Here is a 20,251-nt window from a genome sequence, read left to right on the forward strand (position 1 = left end):
ACTGAAAATTAAGCTTGGAGTTTGCATTTGAAAGAAGATAATTAAACTTTTCCCTGGATGGGAAAGTATAATAATACTTGGGAATGTGTACGGCTCTGTCATCAGCATATAATGGACATGACATCAAAAAGTGATATTCATCTTCTATAACAGAAACGTCAAAAAGTACACAAAAAGGGCAGCATCGAACAGTTAAAAGAACATTTTCGTGTCTACCCGATTCCACTCTTAGATTGTGGCTAGAGCAACGGAATCGAGCTAATGCACGTTTGTATATCATAACCGTTATAGATGATAAATACTGTTCTGGTTCGAGAGCAGATTTAAATTCTCTGTACGTACGTAGTCTAGCTGATTCCCGAATTTCGGAAGACCATTCCTGAAAACAACAATCTTTCACTCTTTGTGTAAATAGTTTTAAAAACACTTCCTCATTGCCAACCTGCTGCTCTAACCAAACAATACCAAAACCATATTTCATCAGTAAAATTTTAACGTATGTTGCCCATGTTTTTCTACCTGCTTCATCTAGCTTTTTCAACATTTGATATGCTGCTTTCGGGTATCTTTTGTCGTCCATGCTAATGTAAGCAACACAGTCTTACGGACGGGGCTAAGGTTGCGTATGACCGATGCCGTCGTGGGGACTTGGGTTCAGGTACAGTAGTTATAAATAGTAAAATTAATAGCACGAGATTATATAGGTATGAATGAATTGATAGTATGCTTTTACTTAACATAAATCACAATATCTACAATAATCTTTCAGTAGGAAAAGTAAACACTATCGGATCCGTTCTCAAAGATTAATATTTAGTTTACAATAGGTTATTTCTAAATTCCAAAAATTAATTAATAGTACGATAAATTGTCTTGAGTTGATTTATACAAATGAAAATAATATTACAATAAGTATCCTAAGTAATTTTAACCAGTAAGATACATGTACACAACGTTTAAAATATACATGACACAAAGAAAATCTTCCACATTCACCGAGAAGAGCAACAGTATTCACACTACTATTTACACCCAACAAAAATCGACAAAACTTATATTGTACTCTTTCAATTTGTTCAGGATACTCGAAACCCCATATTTCACTACCATAACAAATCATAGGAACGATAATGGAATCAAATAATTTAACGACATACCCCCTAACTTTCTGATAATGGCTTGTATTTGAAACAAGGCTTTGTTACCTTTCAGTGCCAAGTTCTTTTTTGCAGGTGACCATGACAACCTTGAGGAAATTAACAAACCTAGGTAGTTATAATAGGAATTAACCTCTGTTCCACCATAAAACCATTTTTCACTGTGTTTTAAGGGACCCCCATTTCTGAATACCATAATCTTTGTTTTATCTAAATTAATTTCCATTGCCCAACGTTTACAGAATGTTGCTGGCTTAGTTATTTTGCGTTGTAACCATATTCATATTGGTAAAACTGCTACATCTGCCACATCGTCAGCATACATTAAAATGCCAACTGATGGGAAGTCTTCATTAACATAAATGTCACCAGCTGCGTTGTCATTCATACAACTCGCCAACTCATTAATACACATGTAAAATAAAAGGGGACTTAACATACACCCCTGTCTTGTACCAATATTACAGTTGAAATATTCGGTTATGCCATCACTACATATCATATTTCATCTTGCAGTTTTTCATTAAATTCAGTGTCAAATTGACTTTTCCAATAAAATCTTTGCAATGGAGAAATCATCATATCAACAATGTGGTTACTTAATTTATGTTGGGCACTTGAAAAAAGAAATCTACAATTGACTGGAAAATGGTCAGACATATCAAGGTCATCAACAATAAAATTTGTTACATATTCAAATAGTGAGTTTGAGACAATTATGTAGTCAACAATACTAACACCTTGGCTAGTACAACAGGTGTATTCACCATTCTTGTCACCTACAAATCGCCCGTTTAAGATATGTAAATCTAGTTTACAACACAGATCAATCAACGTCCGCCCAAAATTATTTTCATAAATATCTTTTGACTGTCTTGGCACATTGGAGTCGGAAAACTCAATAGTATCAAGTGTGTCTTGATGTTCTTTCGGAATGTAATCTAATAGTTTTCCAGTTCTAGCATTGTAATCCCCAGCTAAAATCACATCAAAATCCTGAAAATCACTATATAACCGTGCGTGGTAATGGTGAGAGAAGACACAAGTGAATCAATGTAGTTTACCTCTAATATGGCCACCAATGACATACAGAAGAGTGACCTTATATTTGACATAACGTCCTTGAAATCATCCTACTAACGATTGAACTTTTAACTTCCTAAAACTAAATGACTACTTACCATCGCATCGTAGCCAATTCTATTCATGAAGTGTGAAGCAGCTTTGCCCTTGTAGTTATAAAACCACAGCGTTCCTTGGAACTGATCACCTCCATCCAGGAGTAACACGTTATTGTGTAAAGACCTCAATTCTTTCACCTTCGTTGCAATCCTTGCAACTCCACCATAACACTTTTCTTCTAGTTTGTCTTCGTCGCTACATCTACCACTGTATTTGTTTGTTTCTTCAAACCGTGCATGTAAGTCGTTCGTGTGCAAAATGGCTAACTCCAGTGCAGTTACAGACGAACACCAAACTACGACCAAAACTCGTAGAATTAACCAATTCAACTTCATAGTGGAGTAGTATTTAACGTTCTTGACTCCCAGCATTCACATTGATTACATGGACATTAATTTAACGGCGATTTGATAACAAAGAAATCAGGCCGTTTCGAGTGCCGCGTGTGATGACATCGATAGGTTTGTATATAGTGTACTTACTATAACAGAGCTTGTGCAAGTAGGCAATGGGTAAGGACAGGATAGTAGTTAATACATTAGGGGAGGTCTGCTTACCGAATTAGGGAAGGACAGTGGTTAATTAGAGGACGAGGAGGAGGACTGTTAATGAATTAGGGGAGAGCGACCGTGAAATGCGGTAAAACTGCTTATATTGTTTTAAAACAAATGATCCATGTTTCACCATATTGTTGAGCCATGAATTCTTAAAGCAACCGTTATTTTCAAGCGAAGTCTGGCTTTTCTTTGGTATTTATTCCGTTTGTTTAAAAGTAATCTAATAATTTATATCACAATTGATATGAATACATGTACTGCATATATAAATGCATGGGTGGGGGAGGGGGCTTAATTAACCTTGCCAACCACATCAGAACCCCCCCCCCTTAAAAAGTAGAATCTTCCGACCTAGTCCTTAGCGACAGTCACTGTTCTGCGATTAAACGGCAAACATTTTACAATTATATGAACCAAGACCTTCACAATACGACCTGAATAAGAATTGGACAGTTGGCACAGCATATTGGAACAGCAGAGACTTGTACATTTACATTCCATGGTCTGATATTGACAGTTTTATGACAACTTTACATATACATTAAACGCCAAGGGAACTTGAAATGTATTTGTGAATGTGAACTATTATGTAAAGAGGTCGTAAAACTGTTCTTATCAAACCATGAAGTGCAATACGTGTGACATGCTGTCCTATGTTAAGTGGTATTAATCCAATTCATTTGTTTACTCTTAGGCATGGTCTGAGGTTCACTTTCCCTGCTATTTGTTCCGTCTGTTAATGTTTGTCTGTCACTGGCCGTAATACTTTTTAATTCCATGGATTTAAGTCTAAAACATACTCTGACACCTAAGATATATATAATATAATATAATATACGAGTAGTATTATGTATATAATATATATATATATATATATATATATATATATATATATATATATATATATATATATATACATTTAGTTTTGGTGGTACTGGAACCCTTTCTTGGTTGTAACTCGGAGTTTCACGCATTGTGCGATCATCAGACACTGTCTTAGCAGATTGATACTCACCGAGTTAGTATATATATATATATATATATATATATATATATATATATATATATATATATATATATATATATATATATATATATATATATATATATAACTCGGTGAGTATCAATCTGCTAAGACAGTGCTCTATACCGCAGTGGCAGAGCGTAATAGTTTTGCGCAATGCGTGAAACTCCGAGTTACAACCAAGAAAGAGTTCCAATACTACCAAAACTATATATATTCCTCTTGGTTAACGCTCAACGCCAATGTTCAGCAGCTGTGTCGTGTCGTACATGCTGACTCCTGTAATAGCAGCTTTAGAGACGAATGTGTTTCCTCCAACGTTTAGCAGTAGTCGTGCTGTACATGCTGACTCCTGTAATAGCAGCTTTAGAGACGAATGTGTTTCCTCCAACGTTTAGCAGTAGTCGTGCTGTACATGCTGACTCCTGTAATAGCAGCTTTAGAGACGAATGTGTTTCCTCCAACGTTTAGCAGTAGTCGTGCTGTACATGCTGACTCCTGTAATAGCAGCTTAGAGACTAATGTGTTTCCTCCAACGTTTAACAGTAGTTGTGTCGTACATGCTGACTCCTGCAATACAACCTTAGAGACGAATGCGTTTCCTCCTAATGATCGAAGTTGAAGTAAATTGAATAAAAGTGTAGAATTGAGTGTTCACTCAGATCAAGAAATAATGAAAGGATCTTTAAAGTGTTAATTCCTTTGTATTTTAGAATGTGATACGTGTGGTATCTGGTTTTAAGGTAAGTCATGTCAAAGTTCTTTTACATCAAACTTTATGGGACGAAATGGATGAAATTCCATGACATGTACAAAAAATACAAAGTGTTTGTAATTCCCAGGATCAGAGACTAAATCACATACAAATGTATATACAGTGTCTTATAAAGATTTCAATTAGGGAGTACATCAGTACGAGTCTCAGAGCTGTTACTCAAAATTTTGCATTTCAACAGTATGGTTTTAATCTTACGGGAGGCTGTCAGTTTACATGATTTTTTATCGATGGCCAAAGAGGACAAAATATTTGCAGACCAACTCAAGACTGAAAAAAAATTTGCTTCCTGGGTAATTAGCTAAAACAACTGTCGACTGCAAGTGCGGAAATTAGCTAGAATGTCAAATTCCAAGGTACAAGTGCCATTGGTGTGTACTAGTAGTACATGTGTCTCTCGAACTTTAAAGATTCTGGTCAAAGGTTTACACTATCTGTTGGTAATTAGTGACGAAACAAAACAAAACACTACCATTAAATCAAATTGCCAAGAATAAAGAGCTGATTTAGTACTTTGAATATACTGTCATTTTTCATAATGATAGCATACTTTTGAATACTACGATATGCAATATTATACTTTGAGAAATTTTGCCCGTCTAAAACAACCATTAGCAACTATATTGCTATGGTCTGTGCTCATTTAAAACGACCGAGACTCTACTAATACAATGGTTAATGATAAGGCAGCAAACAGACACCACATTGAGATCCGTGCCATGGCTGCTACATTAATGTTTTCGCGACACATTGGCAAGTCCGTCTTGTCATCGATAATCGTAATACGACGTTCCAAACCAATCGTTATCGGCGACTCTCTCTTAATGTACTCAATCAACACATCAGTATCCAAGTCGCCTGTAAATAATGAATACGACAAAAATGGCTTAATACTTGGTGAAGGATGATATATCGGAAACGTTAACTTTTTGCATTTTGGGTTATGAACAATTATACACAGTGTAGACGTCCAAAAAGAGATTACCATCTCACAGGATTGACGCAATTTCTTGTATTTGATCATCAAGAAAACAAACTTGCTACTTTTCTAACTGAAAAACGATATGACAGGACAAGTTCTTATTTGTAGCTTATTCACGACCAAAAAACACCAAACAAAACGAAACAAAGTACTAGTAATATAAATCTGTAAAACATGTAATAAAGTACATGACAAACTGGGTAGCTTTTTTGCAATTAGCAAGTTATAATCACGGCCTTTGTCTATGTTTGAACATATAGCGTATATTGTAATTCTAGTATTGTTCGTAAGGGTCTCGGGGTTAATAAAGATACAGTGTAGCCTTACCTGACATAGTAATAAGATACTGTGTAGCCTTACCTGACATAGTAATAAGATACAGTATGGCCTTACCTGACATAGTAATAAGATACAGTGTAACCTTACCTGGCATAGTAATAAGATACAGTGTGGCCTTACCTGGCATAGTAATAAGATACAGTGTAACCTTACCTGGCATAGTAATAAGATACAGTGTGGCCTTACCTGGCATAGTAATAAGATACAGTGTAACCTTACCTGGCATAGTAATAATATACAGTGTAGCCCTACCTGGCATAGTAATAAGATACAGTGTAACCTTACCTGACAGAGTAATAAGATGCAGTGTGGCTTTACCTGACAGAGTAATAAGATACAGTATGGCCTTACCTGACATAGTAATAAGATACAGTGTAACCTTACCTGGCATAGTAATAATATACAGTGTAGCCCTACCTGGCATAGTAATAAGATACCGTGTAACCTTACCTGGCATAGTAATAAGATACAGTGTGGCCTTACCTGGCATAGTAATAAGATACAGTGTAGCCTTACCTGGCATAGTAATAAGATACAGTGTAGCCTTACCTGGCATAGTAATAAGATACAGTGTAACCTTACCTGGCATAGTAATAAGATACAGTGTAGCCTTACCTGGCATAGTAATAATATACAGTGTAGCCTTACCTGGCATAGTAATAAGATACAGTGTAGCCTTACCTGGCATAGTAATAAGATACAGTGTAGCCTTACCTGGCATAGTAATAAGATACAGTGTAGCCTTATTACCTGGCATAGTAATAAGATGCAGTGTAGCCTTACCTGGCATAGTAATAAGATACAGTGTGGCCTTACCTGGCATAGTAATAAGATACAGTGTAGCCTTACCTGGCATAGTAATAAGATACAGTGTAGCCTTATTACCTGGCATAGTAATAAGATACAGTGTGGCCTTACCTGGCATAGTAATAAGATACAGTGTAGCCTCACCTGACATAGTAATAAGATACAGTGTAGCCTTACCTGACATAGTAATAATATACAGTGTAGCCCTACCTGGCATAGTAATAAGATACAGTGTGGACTTACCTGGCATAGTAATAAGATACAGCGTAGCCTCACCTGACATAGTAATAAGATACAGTGTGGCCTTACCTGACATAGTAATAAGATACAGTGTAGCCTTACCTGACATAGTAATAAGATACAGTGTAGCCTCACCTGACATAGTAATAAGATACAGTGTAGCCTTACCTGGCATAGTAATAAGATACAGTGTAACCTTACCTGGCATAGTAATAATATACAGTGTAGCCCTACCTGGCATAGTAATAAGATACAGTGTAACCTTACCTGACAGAGTAATAAGATGCAGTGTGGCTTTACCTGGCATAGTAATAAGATACAGTGTGGCCTTACCTGGTATAGTAATAAGATACAGTGTGGCCTTACCTGGCATAGTAATAAGATACAGTGTAACCTTACCTGACAGAGTAATAAGATACAGTGTGGCTTTACCTGGCATAGTAATAAGATACAGTGTGGCCTTACCTGGCATAGTAATAAGATACAGTGTGGCCTTACCTGGCATAGTAATAATATACAGTGTAGCCCTACCTGGCATAGTAATAATATACAGTGTAGCCTTACCTGACATAGTAATAAGATACAGTGTAACCTTACCTGACAGAGTAATAAGATGCAGTGTGGCTTTACCTGGCATAGTAATAAGATACAGTGTGGCCTTACCTGGTATAGTAATAATATACAGTGTATCTTTACTTGACATAGTAATTAGATACAATGTAGCCCTACCTGGAATATGATAGGAAACACGTTCAGATAATAACATCTCGTAGTCATCACCACCTTCCGCGACATAAGTCGGGAGAATAACTTTATAAAGAGCATTTGACTGTAGAGGGCGATATTCTGGTACTGCACATTCTGTACATTTAACTTCCACTTTTACTACACGTTTTCCAATTGGTTTACTCGTGTCATAGGTCACCAACAAACCTTGAGATAAAAGATAAGATTTGAGGTAGAACATTAGACCGTGATAACCTAACCCGGGATGAGATCACACAGCATTCTCCCTTTTCATACTTGTCTGCTAATTCATGTTGTTTTGAGACAAAAATACGTAGCAAAATATCCCTTTACATTTGTAGACGTTATAATATTAGTAATAAGTACTACATGTCCTAAGAATGAAACTCTGAACACAAAGTTTATACAGAGAAGAAATGTTCTATCCCATTTCCAGCAAACGTACCTTTCACCATCTTGTAAGATGGGATAATATCAGTTGTACTGTTATTACCTGTACATGATTAGTCAATCCAAGTTAAACATACGCAAAGACTGCGATTCTTTCTCATAGTCTCAGTAATAGCTAACCTAATGTATATCTCAAGATAGCCCTGGATAAGGCCTAAAAATTTGTATGGTTCCGATTACGCTCGATTTTAGAATAGGTAGGGTAGGTAGATTTTTTTATATTTTTTTTTTTGTGTGTGTGTGTGTGCGTGTGCGTGTGTGTGTGTGTGTGTGTGTGTGTGTGTGTGTGTGTGTGTGTGTGTGTCTAGTTCAGATAGTTATTTTTTCCGTTGTTTTCCATATGGTCTCTGTTATTATTCTTCCCATCAGATGTACAGCCATTACAGATTGGAAGAACTGTTTTATATTGTCTTTTTAAGTTGTTGTCAGTTTCCACATCCACCCATTCTCGCGAGACTTCACAATTTTCGTGATTTTATTTTATTTTCTCGAATACGTAAAAAAAGTTTAGGGTTGGCAGTGAAAAACTAGGTGGGGAACCAAACAATTTCTTTTTTAGGCCTAGGCCTAAAGAGTGTGGTAACAACCAAAATTAGTACTACGGAAATCAAGCCTATCGGCAAACTTAAATAGAGACACAAACTAAAACTGTTGTTGATTTACTACTATGGAAATCAAGCTATCAGCAAACTAAGATAGACACAAACTAAAACTATTGTTGATATACTACTATGGAAATCAAGCTGTAGGCAAACTAAGATAGACACAAACTAAAACTGTTGTTGATATACTACTATGGAAATCAAGCTATGATAGGCAAACTAAGATAGACACAAACTAAAACTATTGTTGATTTACTACTATGGAAATCAAGCTATTATAATAGGCAAACTAAGACGCAAACTAAAACTATTGTTGATATACTACTATGGAAATCAAGCTATAGGCAAACTAAGATAGACATAAACTAAAATCATTGTTGATATACTACTATGGAAATCAAGCTATAGACAATCTAAGACAACTAAAACTATTGTTGATATACTACTTTGGAAATCAAGCTATAGACAAACACAAACTAAAATTATTGGTACAACATACTATCGATAGGCGTTGAAGTAATTACACTCACAGTAGGGCGGCGTCTCCGATAGCAAGGCAAGATCAATAGTTCAGTGTAGGATAAAATACTTTTTTTTTTTACTTTGAGGATGGGGGTTGAGCCAGTTTAGTTTTCCTCCTACAAAATCATTTTTTACTTTTAATGAAATCTTGTTTTATATCCCTAAATACAAATATTTCTTTAAAAAAATGTAGCCAAATTGACTTGAAAATGGAAGAACTTTCACCATAGTAAATGCATGACACTAAAGTACAGTACAGTCAATAAAAGAGCAATTTTCCTCACTACATACTGGCTTTGTATTCATAGCACTACATAATATTACACAGATATGAAAATGATTTGCTGTCTGAAACAACTTTCAATTTCGGCCAATTTAGTTAGAAGAGATGGGGTAGGGGTCAGAGGCCTAAGTATAAGAATATTTTTTTATCCTACATTGAGCTATTGATCTCGTCCCTAAAGTGACATTCAACCTCTTTCTGATAGACGCCAACTAAAACTGATTGCTGATATGTTGTTTTCTGTGCAGAACGTGATTTCTTCATTTTATCGATTCAAAAATATCACATTTCCCGACAAGCCTTTTTAAGATGACGGGTTTGCAAGTTCCTTATTTAGAGTACTGTCAAATGTGTTACAATTTTAATAGAAAACTAAAGAAAGTATCAATGAATGCCTAAAAATCCTAAACGGAAGTCTTCTCTTTCATGAATAAAATTGGCCAACCTGAGTATTGCAGGAAGCGTCCATCTGCGTGTTCTGGATCTTCTGGTGTGTATGCAGATACGGAGTGTTCCAGGGCTTTGCGAAGAGTTTTCCCGGTTATTTCGATTATATCTAGGGTATTACGAAATGGTTGGACGTTCAATATATCACCAACAGATATCGAACCTGAAACACAAAGAGTTGTTTGTGCTGTAGTCTTGTTCTATTTAAGGAAAGTAGTGATAAGGCTCGATTCCTAATTACTTTCCAATTATTCAGAAAACTCACAAGACGGTTGTGTGTGTGTGTGTGGGGGGGGGGGGGGTCCCACCCTGAGTCATGACCGCCAACAGCAGGGGAAGATTATTCACATGGAACCCAAATGTGCTATGTGTTGCTGGGCTTCGTTCGGTCATATATTGTTGTCATAGCTCGACAGTTCCAACCATAGGAATATGATCATATCAAACAAGGAAAATAGGAACAGAAAACAAAATAAAACAAAACTAAGTACTCGTGAATCTGTGTGTGACTGAATAATGTACACCGGGGAGGGGGGGATTAGAAAACCGCGCATCATACATCCTGAACGTCCTCAGTGTCCCAGTACTAGTGGTAAACTATTACATGTAGTATATAATTGTATGATTGTCAAGAATCAGAAAACTGATATGCGAGTACGAGACAGACACCGACCACCCTTCAGATTAAGTAATTTAAATTTAATATTTTGGTTCCACCTTCAAGTTATTATTTGTTAACTGTGAGGAAACAGCTGCATAAATTAGACCATTATATGCATAAATTAGCACGTCACATGCATAAATTAGCCCATCACATAGCACATCACATCATGGTTTATTCTCGGTTTTCTCCTTTTCTCTGTCAAATTTGGTCGTTTTTGAAATTATATTTCGGAAGTTTCTAGGCGACAAGACATGATGTATGGCCTACCTTATATAGAAGTTTCGAGGAGACAATGGTAATTATGATCAACTATGATATTGCCAATGTTGTGTAACTATCCGTGAACAATACATGCTAACCTTAGTTGCCAAATTATGGTCAGAATATAGCATGACTTTGAAAAACAAAAGGATGGTGAATTTGTTTACTGGACGACATCGGCTGACTACCTACCTGCACCTCCTTCGTCAGAGTGTAATGATGTACGTATTCCACCACTGTTCATTATTGCTATGCTGACGTCATTCCATTTGACGCCATCAGGATGTTTGATGTTTTGATGGACCATTGCATCTGCTATTAGGTTTCCAAGGTTACATTCTACAAGACGACAGCTTTCACGTCGACCATCTAAAAAGACGTGAGTTTTACCAACGTATTCAGAGGATAGTGCCTGTATAGGTTCTGCCCATAGATTAACTTCAGTTGCTGTAGAATTATCTGTAACAAGTAGATTGACAAACAGATTGTCGTCAAAATGTGTACTGTTGTAGCATTCAATGTGTCTAATTTTGGACATTACCATGGGTTCAATCCATTCGTCTGTCCGTAATATGGCTTTTATCTGTCATGCAACACCCGATTTCATCCAAACCTGGCATAAAGGTGACATATTACAGGGAAATATGTTCCTCAGTTCGTTCCACGACTGTATCGAAAATGACCAGATGGCAGCCATATTTGTTGTCAGAAAACCAGTATTTACTATGTAACGGAGGCTTCAGTAATTAAAAGGGGGAGGGCCGGGGGAATGGGGGGGGGGCACCTTTTACAAATCCGTTCTCGGGACGAGGGACATATTTTAGAGAATGGGATTGTCACATTTGACTTTGACTACCTGTATTATCTCACTTAGCATATATTGTGTGATTTTGACATCCGATCACTGCGCATCGTATGCAAACTCCAGGCAATATAGCCAGTAGCTAGGTGCACACTAAAGTGACCCCTCAAAATTAATACTATTTTGATTGTTGACACTATACTTTGTATTGTTATTAGCTATGGATATGAGGTGCTCAAAATATGTTTCACTTTTACCATAGCATCCGTGTAACCTTGGTATTGAATAACCCAATGCTGCCTTGAATTATGGCTTAGGGTTAGGGTTAGGCATCACAACATCAGACCATATCGTCAAATCCGACGTTGCGGAGAACCTGATGGCATATAGTGTCGCGAAGAGATAAGTGGGTCTCGCAGGAGTAAAACGGAAACAATTGGGTAAAGTAGAGATAATGTCGTAGAAATATTGACCTCAGTCCAGACTAGAATGTTGGGAATGTGCCCATATATCTAGTATTTTGGAGTTAACGTTCTGGCCTGCAACTCAGCCAATGTGATCCAAACACAGGTTTTGATTAATGCGGTACCTTCAATTACAAATATACTGTGGTGGTAGTAGTTGGTAAATAACCAATCGTTTTCAATTTTCTAAGTGTGGGGGGGGGGGGGCAGTAGTGGGATTAATTCCTTTTAAACCATTGATCCTGGGACTAGTGTCCTTTCCCATGTCTGACAGAATTGCAACCATGTTGTGACCCGGGACTGGTTTCCCTTGGCCTTCCCCTTGTAATTACTGAAAGCTCCCTATTAAACTAAAGCACCTTAATACATACAATTGCTCCTGAAGTTCATATATCATAGTCGAAGAGAATTACGCGAGTGACTGCGGCAGACCAAAAAATGCGAGGTATTACTTTCAGTACCTCATGTGTTCAGCCGCTCGGACTCACTCTCGTAGTTCTCTATGATATCAACATCACGAACGCCTGTAGTAATATATAGAGACCGCATTTATATATAATAAAAGTTCAAACTTTCTTTGAGATCTTCACTTTAGACCTTATCAGTCAGGGTCAGGCATCAGAATCAAGTCTTTCCTTGCATATTACAGTCATCATTTGGCCTGGTCAATTTACTTCACATCATATGCTTAGATAATAAACACATATATTACATCGTGAATGTTAGAGTTTGCATAACTTTTTACAAAAACTACATTTGCTCAAGTCTCCGGGAATTGTTTTACTCTTTATTCGGATCACAATATTTTGTTACCACAAGTGTAATAACAGAATCAAAACGATTGAAGAATATGGGACTAGTAACTTAAAAAATAACTTGTGGAACTAATGTCAGTAGTAACTGGAACCCAATAATGATGCAGCAAACGTCCATATTCACCTTTCAAATTACAGATAGAGGGATGTGAGATGATAGAAATATGTGTATTGCCAAATCACCAGACAGTTTTATCTATCATACCTACCCTTTTCAACATTTTTATCCAACAGAATAGGATTTCCCTGATATTCGGTAATTTCTCCATCACTGTCAAATGTAACGTTGAGATATCCAAGGTACTTGCCATATGCATAGGCTTGCATTACCAACACACTTCTGCCGTCGTCATGGCGACGAACCAACGGGTACTCCCCGAAAGGTGTCTCATGACCAGGTGCATCGCCTATTAAGGGAAAAAACGGTTAAACTGATTCTTGTAAATCAAATCGGTTTAATTTATTCATGTATTATTTTGTAATTCGGTTTTCTTTGAAGATGTGACTTTGTGAGCTCATGGATTTAGATACTGAGGTGTCATTCTCAGGTTCTCGTATTAGTTTTATCTTTTCAGTGGAGCCATGAGGTTTACATATCATTATCCTAGTTTTGTTCTGGGCCAGCAAATACAAGCCAATCGTCTTTTAAACCTACGTTTTAATCCTTATCCGAACTGGGCCTTCAACCCATGATTTGAAATATTTATATTAATAAAAGTGAACTTTCCACAAAAAAATTTGAATATACATTTATTTGGTTCAGTCTATGAATGTAACAAATTCAAATTACTTTATGGTGAGTTTCTTTCATTTATAGCAACCCTATAAATGTAGACAGACATACATTGTATTACCGTACTCATCCTACAGCGGTTATGCGCTGATGGAGACTCGCGATGATACAACAACAACAACAACAACAACAACAACAACAACAACAACAACAACAGCAGCAGCAGCAGCAGCAACAACAAGAATAACAACAAAGACAATCGAACCCAATTAGTCAATTTTTGAATAACGTCTTTAGACACTTATTTCGTCAACCATAAACGCAGAAATCCAGGCAAGGAGATGCCATCAAATATCAATCTGCATTTCACCTACCTGTGTAAAGGAACGTGTTAGTATGTCCACCAATGACAATATCCACTCCAGCCACTTGGTCAGCAATCTCTATATCTTTATCAATCCCTGCATGACCAAGTGCCACGATTTTATTTATACCTTGTGATTTCAATTTATCGACCTCTTTCTGAACGCAGTCTATCACAGACTCAAAGATAAGATTCCCTAGAAAAGAAAAGGCAACAAGTTGTATCAACAACAAAATGTGTACATTGTTAATCAATTGACGGTCTTTTCTTAATTACGCACCTCACAGTGGTGGTGGTGGTGGTGGTGGTGGTGGTGGTGGTGGTGGTGGTGGTGGTGGTGGTGGTGGTGGTGGTGGTGGTAATGGTGATTGGTGGTTCTGACGACACTGTGGTGGTGGTGGTGGTGGTGGTGGTTGTGGTGGTGGTGGTGGTGGTGGTGGTGGCAGCGAAGGTCACTGCAGTGGTGGAGTTGGTGGGATGGTGGTAGTGGTGGTGGTGGTGGTGTTGGTGGCAGCGAAGGTCACTGCAGTGGTGGAGTTGGTGGGATGGTGGTGGTGGTGGTGGTGGTGGTGGTAATGGTGATTGGTGGTTCTGACGACACTGTGATCATCACTATGCTTGTACTTACCTGAATTGGATATAATTGGTGTGTCTTCAGTTGTATATCCTACAATACCTATCTTATCACCAGTTGGTACAGCTATGGTGGTAGATTTTACAAATAGACCTTCAATGTCAGCTTCATAGGTTGTATTGATATTGCAACTCAATACAGGGAAACTTACATTCTCAAGGAATGGAATTAGGCCCTCGACTTCATTGTCGAACTCATGGTTCCCAAGAGCCTAGAACCAAAACATCAAAATCGGTATTGGAAAAAGTCGCCGACAGCAGTTCTTTAAAGCAAAATATTTTAAATGTCGAAAGTTCATGTATCAGATAATACACTCTAAAGATTTTGACACTTCGGACGCGTCCCATGTGTACACAGGATGTAATAAGTTATATAAATATATTTGCAACTCCTTTACTTCAAGAACAGACTTTTTACACACTTTTTAGCTTTTTGGTGTGTGTGATTTTTTAAACATTTATTGAGATACAACGACAAACTTGGTCATTGTTGCGTCGCATTGTTTTTGCAAATAGAAAAACTCCGTAAATATGTTTTTAATTGCCTATTTCTTATCCGTTGTATTGCGCATGCCGTTTGTTTGTATCCTAAACCTAGTAACTGTTACTAGGTGTTTGAATACCAACACCGTACCTCTCCTTTACATAACTTATTACATCCTGTGTACGTGGGAAGACTTGCAAAGGCCATGAAATGTCATCTATTGTGTTCATGTTATGCTCTGCTGGAATTAACTTTGGTTGGGCATTGTTTGCTGGTTTATACCTGCCGTCCACTGGTTTGTTGACTTTGGCTTCAATCGACAATATAAAGCAGTCTAAAATTACGTCAACTGACGTTGGCAACGATTGCAAATATTTTGTACAGAACAGGGGGTATTGTAACGCATCCAAAATTAGTATTCGAGATGAATGACAACCAGTCTGGTGTCTTTTGTGTTACTACATTGTAGTTGTTGTTGTTGTAGTAGTAACACAAAATACCTCAGACTGGTTGTCTGAGATAAGGGAGACCATAGAAGGGTCTATGGGGAGACTGTCCACCACCAAAGGACTTAAAAGAAAGTGGGACATGCCTGGAAAGTGCGATCAGTTGGTACATTATTTGGTAAATAATGTTACAACAGTAATGAATTTTGAAGCAGCCACTAACTACAGGTCATGACCGCTAGATAGTTCTCCTGACCTTAAATGACCTCGGATAGAATATTAACTTCGCTGTGAATTTTGTCTTACACTTAAAATACACCAACTAAGATGGAGTGGCTTAAAGTGTAACCTAAATTATTGTGCATTACTAGTGTTTTATTTGAACTGAAAACTATTATTCCTAGAGTTGGCACTGTGGCCTGTCCTAGGGTCTAACAAAGTACATGGTGTACCGTATTTTGCATTGTATAGTCTATTGTACCATTTTAGCTGTGTAGTCGTTATTTCATTTGTGTCGTGAATGCACATAGCCATCTCGATCGGTGTTTATCAGATTTAGTTGAAAAGGCGCTTCAAAGTTACTTGTTTTTAAACCTCAATTATAGAGAAGTCAGTCTTCGCCTGAATCTTAAAAACAGTTCTTTTGTTGATTGTCAGCTATGACTTAATATGTTCCTGACTAAAACGTTTCAACGCTTCCCACACAACAATAATGCTTACTGCTTAAGACAGTCAAATATGACAACATCATTTCTCTAGCAAGAACGGTAACAGAGCGACCATGTAACTATGTCCAATGATTTGTGTGTTTGACAACGAAAGGGTCAATCTGAAACATTATTTGCATGAAGTGTGCCCTGTCGGCTGTACACCAATAATCTCTTCTGTCAAGGTTTGAATACCTGAACAGAAAACCCCATTCAGAATTCTGACATGATACTCTAGGGTCACGTCATGTGATTTTTTGTAAGTGAACACTTTCCAAATATGCCAAACCACTCAGTGGTGTCAGTATAGTGAAGACTACCTTGTTCACTGTTATCTATACTACTTGGTTTCCTGACAATTTTTAAAACAACCGTAATTTCAATAGCATGGTCTCTCGTATCCTTGTAATCTTTCAAGAAATATGATTCCGTCCCCTATTTTTGGTTCTTTGAAACCAAATTTGGACGTGGCTCTCGGAACATTTTTATTGCAGCTGTAAGAGTGTGTAAAGGGCCAACCACTTGGTATCTGGGGAGTGGCTGGAGGATTTTTAAAAAATTGTTGCGCCCTAAGGCCCAAAAGAAGAACTGTTTCGGGTCAGCGCTCTCATCATTTAAATACCCTCTCGTCAGTCTTTTTTTCGTGTTTGTCCAGCCCATGCAGTCTGCAGTTTTGGGGAAACACAACCCCCCCCCCTCTTCAATGAAGACAACTACAGAACCAACCGTGAACAATTAAGCAAATGACATCTGTCCCACACACACAAAGTACTAAATAAAAAGGCCAGTAACTGCCATATATATTAGATTGAGTGACAGGTTTGCTGAGAGTAAAAAAAAATCGTGTCGTCGCGCCACTTTATACAGACAATTCTTTTTCTTTCTTTCTTTTTGCCTAATCACCCAGCATTCGGTATGCTATATTTATATTAGATCATTTATACTTATACTGAAAAGATCTGAAAACTAAATGACTACTTACCATCGCATCGTAGCCAATTCTATTCATGAAGTGTGAAGCTGCCTTGCCCTTGTAGTTATAAAACCACAACGTTCCTTGGAACTGATCACCTCCATCCAGGAGTAATACGTTACTGTGTAAAGACCTCAATTCTTTCACCTTCGTTGCAATCCTTGCAACTCCACCATAACACTTTTCTTCTAGTTTGTCTTCGTCGCTACATCTACCACTGTACTTGTTTGTTTCTTCAAACCGTGCATGTAAGTCGTTCGTGTGCAAAATGGCTAACTCTAGTGCTTTCACAGACGAAAACCAAACTACGATCAGAACTCGTAAAATCAACCAATTCGACCTCATGGTTTCGAAGAATTTAACGTTCTTGACTCTAAAGCTTTGATTATCTAGACCAGTTCAGTACTTGAGACCCACCGAGTCAGACCGTCTCGCGTGTGCACGTGACCAGACAGGTAGAATGAGATACATACGGTGTTTTATTATTCTTTTCGCTGACAACAGGGTAGGTAATGGTTGTTATTGGCTGTTCAGGGCGTACACTGCTTTTCAACTCATGACAATTCGAGCCGTCCAGTATATTCTTGCACAGCGCCCCCATCTTTTTCAACAAATCTTGTTTATGATTTGGCATATGATGAACGTCACCAAGTACTCGCATTAATAGGACCTTCAAATTTGCTGGTTGGTTTCGACTATGTTCAGTTGAGCACAACATTACATAGTGTGTGTCTTTTGTGAGACGACAGGTGTAGGGAAGTAATATTTTGGCTGGCTGGCTGGCTGGTTGGCCGGTTGGCCGTTTGGCTGGCAGGCTGTATGATTAGATCACAGTGGCTTGAAATTGGCCATATTTTTTTTTTTTTACAAATAGTTGTTTTTATTATTGTTTTTGTTCTTTCTTTCTTTATAAAACTTTGGGTTTTTTTCTCTTTAAAAAATATGTTTTTCCCTACATACAAGGTAATAATGTGATGATTTGAAAATCTGGTGTGTTTTTCCTAAATCAATTTTGACTTGTTCTTTTGTTGGTTTATATTTAATAAACCACCTTTACTATACGATGACTGACAACTTTATGGATTATTTATGAGTAGTTCTACTGGTCGCCCTCAACCGTTGGCCCTTCCTCGTCCCCACTCACTATGGGAAAAGACTACTTTCAATGGTGCGTGGGACGAGGAAGGGTCAAAGGTTATGGGCGCTCAGTAGAACTAAATCATGAATAATTAATAAGGTAGTCAAGATAAGTAGTATGAATCAGAGAATTAGAACTATAGTTGTCTGAGAGTAAAGGTGGTTTATTAAAATCAGCCAAAGAACAAGTTACAATTGATTTAGAAATAAAAACCATCGGATTTCCAAACACCATTTCATGATTACATGGCACCTTGTAGGGAAAAGATATTTTTTAAAGAGCAAAAACAGTAAACAAACATTTTTGTAAGGAAAAAATGTAAACAATGAACAAAAACAACAATTTGTAAACAAATGTTGCCAATTTCAAGACCCAGTGATTAGATTAACAGATTAACTGAACGACTTTGTGTTTGTTTATTATGATTTGTTTGTCTGTCTGTCTGTTTGTTTGTTTGCTTGTTTGTTTGTTTGTTTGTTTGACTGAGTAACTTGAGTGATTGACTGACTGACTGATTGACTGACTGACTGACTGACTTATTGATTGATTGGTTGATTGATTGATTGATTGATTGATTGATTGATTGATGGATGGATGGATGGATGGATGGATGGATGGATGGATGGATGGATGGGTGGGTGGGTGGGTGGATGGATGGATGGATGGGTGGGTGGGTGGATGGATGGATGGGTGGATGGGTGGTGGATGGGTGGGTGGGTGGGTGGGTGGATGGATGGATGGGTGGGTGGATGGATGGATGGATGGATGGGTGGTGGATGGATGGGTGGTGGATGGATTGATGGATTGACTAACTGGGTTGGTTGGTTGCAATTGGTTGGTGGATTGACTTACACATATGATGAAATATCTTGATGCTCGGTGTGGTTCGCCCTGAGTTTTTCAGAACTCTACTTTTATTAAAGAATCTGAAGACGTTCTGAGTAGAAAATGTTTCTACTGACGCAGTTAACGTTAATGTGAATGGCTTGTCACAGTTGTGATCGATTTTGGACAAAGCAGTTATAGAGAGTTGGGGCCTATACAAAATAGTAATTGCAATTTCACAAGAACTTTATATAAATACAGGAGGTGGCATTTCTTTTGATTAGGTCAACAGAAAGGTACTCATAGCAGGGGCATGAGGCAACAATTCACTGAGACAGAGAATTATACGACCGTCCCGTATACTAGTATTCTATTTGTATTCCAGCGCGATTCGATTGAGTTAAATATATGTGTTTCTCTGTGTATTATAATTAGATATTAATTAGCGATTCAAGATACTGAAATAATTATATAAAAAAAGAACTTGACGGAACTTGTTGATGTTGTCTATATTCACGTTACTCAATATTGTTATAGACACCAGAATTGTTGCCTCATGCCCTTGCTCATAGGCACCTACATTACCAAAGCGACCTTACTATAGCTGCTTTAGCAGTGCTATTGTTATTACATGTATGTTAAGGAAACAGTTTGTTCTCTGCTACATGTATATAATTATTTATACATGGCAGCTGTAATGTCATGCCAAGCTCTTGACACGTCTTCACCCAAGGTGTTGGAACCCTCGGAGAGTATATTTCCAGAGCTATATATGTTTTGGCAACCCTTGTTTGTGATATCATAACATCTTATGATAGTATCAATTGT

General features: G+C 37.6%; 2 protein-coding genes across 2 annotated transcripts in view; both read right to left on the reverse strand.

Moving 5' to 3' along the window:
- Positions 1-3,733, reverse strand: part of LOC144453930 (snake venom 5'-nucleotidase-like) — an 11,007-nt gene extending 7,274 nt beyond the window's left edge. The window contains exon 1 of the mRNA XM_078145301.1: positions 2,339-3,733. Coding sequence (XP_078001427.1) covers positions 2,339-2,710 — 372 coding nt within the window. The 5' untranslated portion in view covers positions 2,711-3,733. The remainder of the gene's footprint in view (positions 1-2,338) is intronic.
- Positions 3,734-4,017: 284 nt separating this feature from the next.
- Positions 4,018-17,945, reverse strand: LOC144453931 (snake venom 5'-nucleotidase-like). Its single transcript, XM_078145302.1, has 8 exons — positions 17,470-17,945; positions 14,846-15,062; positions 14,228-14,413; positions 13,330-13,527; positions 11,232-11,498; positions 10,113-10,277; positions 7,793-7,996; positions 4,018-5,553 (listed from the first exon to the last, which is right to left on the reverse strand). Exons 1-8 carry the CDS (start codon positions 17,803-17,805, stop codon positions 5,339-5,341), a joined length of 1,788 nt encoding a protein of 595 aa, XP_078001428.1. The 5' UTR covers positions 17,806-17,945; the 3' UTR covers positions 4,018-5,338.
- Between the last annotated feature and the right edge of the window lie 2,306 nt (positions 17,946-20,251).

This window comes from Glandiceps talaboti, chromosome 3 (genome assembly GCF_964340395.1).
Source record: "Glandiceps talaboti chromosome 3, keGlaTala1.1, whole genome shotgun sequence".
In the NCBI taxonomy this organism is placed as follows: Eukaryota; Metazoa; Hemichordata; class Enteropneusta; family Spengelidae; genus Glandiceps; species Glandiceps talaboti.

Excerpts from the sequence above, each read along its gene's own strand:
- LOC144453931 (XM_078145302.1), bottom strand. The coding sequence starts at position 17,805 with ATGAGGTCGAATTGGTTGATTTTACGAGTTCTGATCGTAGTTTGGTTT. Across the intron at positions 15,063-17,469 it reads GAATTGGCTACGATGCGATG|GCTCTTGGGAACCATGAGTT; the intron begins GTAAGTAGTCAT and ends TTTTGGTTCTAG. Across the intron at positions 11,499-13,329 it reads GGATAAAAATGTTGAAAAGG|ATAATTCTACAGCAACTGAA; the intron begins GTAGGTATGATA and ends TACTTGTTACAG.